A 7,730-nucleotide genomic window follows, 5' to 3' on the forward strand; every position below is an offset into this window, starting at 1 on the left:
AAGTAAGTCACACCATATTCAAGATTTTAGGATCACTTGTAAAACTAGATATAACATTGTGAAATAAAGTAGGAAAGAGTGGGTTATTTATTACAAGATTCAATAATGATACAATTATACATATTGTACACAAGAGATACCTTTCTTACATAGGAAATGTGAAGAGGTAAGACAACAAAATATAATAAAAAAGTGTCACAATTATTTGACACGAGGTTCACAAAGAATAAATAACCTAAAAAATACCTTATGTAAACTTAATTGAATGTGAATAGGATCTAGATGGGAACCAAATTGTAATATTCACTCTAAAATTATCCCATTGATTATAACTCGAGGATGAACACTAATCTATTAATGCAAATGGGTTTCAGTAGTAAAGTCCTTTTAGGTACCTATGTGAAAAAAAAAAAAAAAAGAAACTCAAAAAAGGAGTGGAGGAAAAAATTAGGGGAAAAAATTCTCTAAAAGATAGAAAATGTGAAAGAAGAAATGGAAGGAGAGATTAATATGACCCTCAAAGTACTAAATTATAATAATATGATCAATAGTTTATGGATGGAAAGAGTGAGATAATAAATGCTTGCATAAAAAAGTAGATTGTATGCCAATCATGAATGCCCAAAGGCAAACAATGATCCAATACACTAAAATTAAATTCCTCCTCTTAGTAAGAAATAAATCTAAATATGCATGCAAAAGAAACTCCAAATTCAAGAAGATGGCTAGAGGGAGAATTCTTATGAATAGGTGCCTATGAATACTAACAAGTGTCCACATGTCAAAATCAAAGAATGTCACAATGCAATAAGATGTAACCAATCCATTATGTTGTGAAGGCTCATGAAGAATAATCTCTATATACAAAGATTATTATATAAAAAATATCATAACTATCATCAAACAAAAAAATAGGAATCCTCCAAATAAAAATGTATGATAAATAGGAATCCTAAATAGATACATCTGAAATATGATAAATATCCTACTAAATTGAATTATTAGGGGTCATTGTAACTCTAATCTTATGAAGAGAAACAAGAGATGGTGATGTAATATTAACATGAGGAGGAGAAAGAGGAAAAGTCTCTAAATAATTTTTTTTTATAGAACTACAACGCATACATTCTTCTCTAAAGTAGTTCATCTTTAAAGGGTATATTATCTATATTATCAAAATGAATGAGGAAATCCATAGCATGATTATCTAGAAATAGTGACACAAAATAGTCATCGTATATATCTCAAATTTTGGTCTTAAGTGTGCATGGGAAGTCAAAGTCTAAAATATCACATAAAATATGTCATTATCCACATGAGAAAATTTGATAGTACAACATGAATATATTCTATAATAATTTTTTACCAATTGTATATAATTTATGTATTAGCCTATAAAGATAAGGAAAAATATTACACCACTTGAGATGTGTTGAGATGTCATTTTTCAATACTTATTATTATCCTTACTCAAGATCATCAATAATCTTAGTAAATATTAGTTGGCTGAAATGAACTCATAACGGGAAATAAAATCTTTTTGAAATGTCAAATATCCAAGTAATGAGCTAAAATGTGAAAACTGACAAACTAAATAAAAGATACCTAAAGATGAATATAAATAAATTTATTAATGGCTAAAAGATATCATTAATACCTTTCTAACACCTATTCAATTTCTAAAATTTGAAAATATGGAAGAATTTTATGAACTAAGAGGCAAAAAAAGGATAATCTAAACTTCAATCAATAATTTTAGGAACTTTCAACAAAGCATGAAAAAATAACTTATATCATTATGAAGTAATTGAAATTGGATTTTTGACACCTATAAGAAGTCAAAAATTTGATTAAAAAATACTTGAATGAAGACTAACAAATATCATCATAAAAATATATTCAATGAATTTATTTTTTGAAATTGATGTTCTCAAACTTAAACTTCCAACAAAATATGCAAAATTTGTATTATATTCAAATTGATTAATATAACACATACTCAAAACAAAACTCTATTGATAATCCATATCATGTTCAATACCCTCATCTATTTTGTTATTTTCCCTCAATTGTTTTCTTCCTCAATTTTTTAATCTCATATCTCCAATCATTGAATTAAGGACTTGGTGGTTCTAATTATGTCAAGAGGCCTCTACAATGACATCAAAATGTCTGTAAACAAAAATCCATTTTTGAAACAATTTGACATGCAAATGATAGGTAAGTGCATGAAATATGCCATGTTTCAGCTTTTATGGAGGTGTTATTTTATTTCTCTAAATAAAATTGAACCCTTGCCACTTGTCTCCCACTAGATTCACATCTTTTTACATGCAGGATTTTAATGGATTTGTATTCTTGGTGTTTAGTATTTTAGAAGAACATTTATTTTACAGATGAATCTCTTCTATTATAAGATATCTCTCGGCATATTTTACATATATTTTTTAAATATAGGTATTCTAGTTTACATTGTTTTAAATTGCAATGTTGCACATTCTAACTAATAATTGCAATGCAAGAAATGAGTAGGTCGGTTATACTCTTATTTACATTTTCATGGATCTAATGATAATACAAGGAATTTGTAAATCACCTACGTAGAAATTAAGAGTAACAACATATGATCTCCACAATGATCACCATAAGAGATAGTAGTTGAGGTTTCAAAACAAAATTGAAAGTAGTTATGAGACTAAGAAAGATATTGATGTGAAAACATTTATATTAGATATTGATACAAAATCTAATTTAACAGAATTAAATATATTGAGACTAAGAAAGATATTGATGTGAAAACATTTATATTAGATATTAGATATTAGATATTGATATAGTATTTAAGAAGACTTAAATACTAGTCTTAAATGTTAGTTATATGATTTAAAAGTAAGTTGTACAATTTTTCCAAACTAAAAATAAAAAATGCTTTTAAAAAAATGTTGAAAAGTTACAATGATAGCGATTATCAATCTTATATATATTTCATTATAGAATTAAAAAATTTAATTGATAAATAATTTCTTAAATGTTTTATATATATATATATATATATATAAGAATACATATAGCTGGAAATTTGTGCTTCAAAACAGTCTGAGACTGTCACAAAAAAGATTAAAAAAAAACCATAAACAGAGTATTAGCCACGCAGGGCATTATGTCCATCAAACGGAACTCTATATTAGAGTATTTAAAATCAAATCCAACACTATCACTTAAATACTTTTTGACAAATTTCTTCATCCTCTTCAACATCATTTTTTAATGTGATATTTTTGACGCATTTCTTCTGCATCTTTACAGGAAGCAATGTCATCAGCCATAGCTTTACACGTCAACTCAGCAAGATCACTTATATTCAGATAATTAGCAGCCTGCACATATAAATTATTCATTCAATCATTAAAACATTATAACTTTACTTCATTAATCATTTAATAAAATAGAAAACCTAGAGCAGATAAAATTTAAAAGATTTTTATTGCTGAAACAAAAAAAGGAAGAAAAATACCATTATCAATTTTAACACAATAGTCCAATCAACAGCTACCAACTCTTTATCCCATTTCTTCACATCTTGAGGTGATATGCCTGAATCTGACTTTTTTGCATGTACGTGATATTTGCAATACTCGATAACCATAGCCAAAATATCACCCGAAACATTTGTGAGTGACATGGAAGGTTGAGAAGTAGAAGGTGTATCCCCTGCGAGTTGAATCAGATCTTTTATGGTTTGCGACTCCATGGCCACAACCTTATCTACTTCGAAATTTTGATTGTCGGAGCTCCTCAAAATCACCTTACCACCTTCCATTGACACTGAAACTGGAAACAAAATTCGAACTAAATTGAGAGGATAGCAAATCCAGTATTAATATAATCGAATACAATATAATGATCGGTCTAAGAAGATAAGGGTCGGTATTATATGAAGCAATATCTGATATGATATTTTTTATGGGCGGAAGTTTGTGTTATATATATGAAGAAAGTGAGGATTTAATTAGGGTTTTCGTAGCCGACGCAACGCATACTTTCATGTGTGCCCGTTTGCGTGGCCAAACTTCTGCCCGTAAATCAAGTCCCTCAAACTTATTGTTAAGTGCTTATTTAAATTAATATATTTTGAATTCATGACCCTAATTTCGTATTTTAATTTAGTTTTAAAATTTGACTTCAAAAGTGAAAAATTGCAGTGGGAAATTTATTTTAGTTCATAATACCATTTTAACTTTAAACTAGCAATCGCACCTTGGTGTACAATGGGTACGCAAGAAAAAGGGGTGGAATGTTGATCAAGTAAAATGTCAATTTTTTGCATATATTTTTGTAGTACATGAGGTCAATTGGTAGGTCATTTTAGCAATTGATCTTTTAAATCCATTTATAGGAATCCAAACACAATTGAAATAGAACCTATTAATCAGGAAGATAGTCAAAATCAATTACCAAGAGATCCATGAGATCCATGTAATGTTTGCAATAGAGAGAGAGAGAGAGAGAGAGAGAGAGAGAGAGAGAGAGGGTCTAGAGAGAGAGAGAGAGTGGGGGGGGGGGGGGGGGGGGAGTGTGTGAGAGAGAGAGCAAGGGATAAGGAGATAGAGATTGAGGATCTAGAGAGAGAGAGAGAGAGAGAGAGAGAGAGAGAGAGAGAGAGGGTAAGATATAATGATATGCAAATGGAGATATAAGGAGATATAGAGGGAAGAGGAATATAGATACAAAGAGATAGTTAAAGAGACAAACAAATAAAGAGAAATGGAGAAAAATACATAGAGATGGAGAAAAATAAGGGGAGATAAAGAGAGGGAGAGATAAAGAGGAAGATAGAGGTCGAGATAGAGACATGGATGGGGGATAGGAAGGGAGTAAAGGAGGGGTAGGTGTGGAGAGATTGAGATAGAGAACATAGGGAGAAACCTATATAGAGGAGGGAGATGGAGAGAGAAAAAAGTGGGAAGAGAAGGACAGAGAGAAGAAGAGAGAGAAGAAGAGGGGGAAAAGAGGGAGATAACACAATATATAAAGAGGGAGAGGGGGAGATATATACAAAGAGTGATATAGAGAGATTGAGAAGGATAGGGAAATAGATTAGAGGGGTAGGTAGATAGAGGTAGTGAAATAATTTGAGAGAGAATAGTAAGAGAGAAATATAGAGATAGAGCATGAAAGATGGGTCGAATAAGAGAGAGGTAGAGATAATGAGATATAAAAATAGAGGGGAGAGATAGGGAGATAGAGATAACGAGTGTAGGAGAGAGAGAGAGAGAGAGAGAGAGAGAGAGAGAGAGAGAGAGAGAGAGAGAGAGAGAGAGAGAGTGTGTATGAGTGAGAGACATGGAGAGAGAGGGATGGAGATAAATATACAAAAGAAAGAGGATATGTACATAGGTATAGAAAGAAAGTGACAAGGAGAGATGGGGATATAAAGGAGAGAGAGATATAACTTGGGAAAGATAAAGGGGGTGAGATAGATAAATATAGAGAGGGAGAGATGGAAAAAGAGTGAGAGGAAGAGGGAGAAAGAGAAACAGAGATAGAAAGAGGTAGATAATAAGAGAGGGGTAGTTGGAGAAATGGGAAGACCACTATAAATGAACTGATATATAGAGAGAGGTAGAGAGAGGTATATGTATATATAAAGAGAGAGGGATATATAGAGAGAGGGGGGAGGAAAAAGTGAGAGACAAAGGGGGTGATAGAGATAAGGATTAAAGAGAGAGGGGGAGAGAGATAGAGATAGAGATGGGGAGGGAAAAATAGGGCGTGTGTATGTATGTCTTTGTGTGTGTGAATGAGAGAGAGGGGGGGGGAGAGAGAGGGGGGGAGAGAGGGAGAGAAGAAGATTATGAAGATGGAAGGATGGAGGGGGAGAGAGAGAGAGAGATGGATTTAAATAATAATTATAAAAAATCTTATTAATAGTTTCATCTTTAACAATTATATATATTAGTGGGAGAGAAAAGTGATGTTGATCAATATGTTTGAGAGTCTTGAGTCTATATATGAAGGGAGACTCATATGCTCATAAGAAAGCCTCTAGTCTATTTATTGGTGAAGCTAAAAAATTGCGATATAAACTCAAAAAATCCTAAATCTAGGAATAACGAAGTTGTTGATTTAATCGATTTGTATGTGTCCTAAGTAGTTTAAATTAGTCACTTGGACAATACATAGAAATTGAATTCTAAACATATAATTTATTATTCATACATTGTATTTATTATATATTATTATGTAATAGGTATTAAAATCTTAAAAAATAAAGATGAGATATTTAAAAATTCTAAATATATAATTAACTATTTATACATTATATTTTTCTATTTATATATGTTATAATTTAAAAATAAAATGAAATTAAACAACTATTTTATTTAAATGTATAATATAATTTTATTATATATAAGTACTCCTATCCTCCCTCACATTTATTTGTAATATTACTTTTTTGTATTACAATACACTATTCCCCAATATTTTCTTAGTTATGTCTAAGTTATTTTACATTTTCTTGTGTACATGAAATTGAATTAATGTAGACCACACATAAGGAAAAAGTATTATTTTACATTTAAATATAATTAAGTAGTAAGTCATGAAAAAATTATTAACATAATCTTATATGGATAATAAAAAACTTAAGTTGTAGAAAGTATTTATTTTACATTTATATATAATTAAGTAGTAAGACATGAAAAAATTATTAGCATAATCTTATATGGATAATAGAAAACTTAAGTTGTAGTCTATTTTATACATAATTGAATGAGCAATGGAGATGTAGGTAGCGACGACAACAACTTCATGCACAGGCCCCTCAGCTGTTGAGTAATCATCCTTGACAAACGTGTGTTGTCCCTTTCATTGGGAATCAATCAAAGATCTTTCTGCATCTGGGAAACGTGAGAAAAAAAAAAAAAAAATGTGCGGTGCATGAATGCACGACTGGCCAAACTGCAAGATTAATTAGGGTAAATTTTGATATATATTTTGCATAATTTGTGAAGTACATGAGGTTAATTCATAGATCTTTGAGCAAATTTTTTTTTTAACAACAAAGGTCTCAATGGAGAAGTGATAGATTCAAATCAACTACACATCCACTTATAGGGATCCAAATATGGTTGAAAGAAAATATTTGAATCATGAAGATAATAAGTTTCCATTACCAATAAGACCATGCTATGTTTATAATTGGGAGAGAGGGAGAGATAGGTATATAAAGAGGGATAAATCAATGAAGGGGAGTGAGAGGAGTAAGGAAATAGAGATTTGTGATGGAGATGGAGAGGGATATAGAGAGAAGGAGAGGGATAAATAGAGATGAAAAAAGATAAATATAGAGAGAGGGGGGGAAAGAGGGAGAGAATGAGAGGGAGAGATGGAAATATACACATAGAGGTAGGGAAAGAGAGAGATATAAAGGTAGAGAGATAATGAGATAGAGATAGGGGAGAAATGGAATAATAAATATGGAGAGATAGAGAGGCAAAGAGATATAGATATAAAGGTCTAGGAAGAGGGAGAGGGAGAGGGAGAGGGAGAGGGAGAGGGGGGAATATGGATGGATGGATTGAGAGAGAGAGAGAGAGAGAGAGAGAGAGAGAGAGAGAGAGAGAGAGAGAGAGAGAGAGAGAGAGAGAGAGAGAGAGAGAGAGAGAGAGAGATGGAGATATGGAGCATGAGAGATGGAGAAAGAGAGAAATAGAGATAGAAATAGA

General features: G+C 31.2%; 1 protein-coding gene across 1 annotated transcript; it reads right to left on the minus strand.

Moving 5' to 3' along the window:
- Positions 1 to 3,257: 3,257 nt before the first annotated feature.
- Positions 3,258 to 3,820, minus strand: LOC131874060 (SKP1-like protein 1B). Its single transcript, XM_059217279.1, has 2 exons — positions 3,515 to 3,820; positions 3,258 to 3,377 (listed from the first exon to the last, which is right to left on the minus strand). Exons 1-2 carry the CDS (start codon positions 3,818 to 3,820, stop codon positions 3,258 to 3,260), a joined length of 426 nt encoding a protein of 141 aa, XP_059073262.1.
- Positions 3,821 to 7,730: the final 3,910 nt, after the last annotated feature.

The sequence above is a fragment of the Cryptomeria japonica genome, chromosome 3 (assembly GCF_030272615.1).
Source record: "Cryptomeria japonica chromosome 3, Sugi_1.0, whole genome shotgun sequence".
Lineage (NCBI taxonomy): Eukaryota > Viridiplantae > Streptophyta > Pinopsida > Cupressales > Cupressaceae > Cryptomeria > Cryptomeria japonica.

Coding starts and splice junctions, on each gene's coding strand:
- LOC131874060 (XM_059217279.1), bottom strand. CDS start 3,820: ATGGAAGGTGGTAAGGTGATTTTGAGGAGCTCCGACAATCAAAATTTC. Junction 3,378..3,514: donor TTGTGTTAAAATTGATAATG/GTATTTTTCTTC, acceptor TTATATGTGCAG/GCTGCTAATTATCTGAATAT.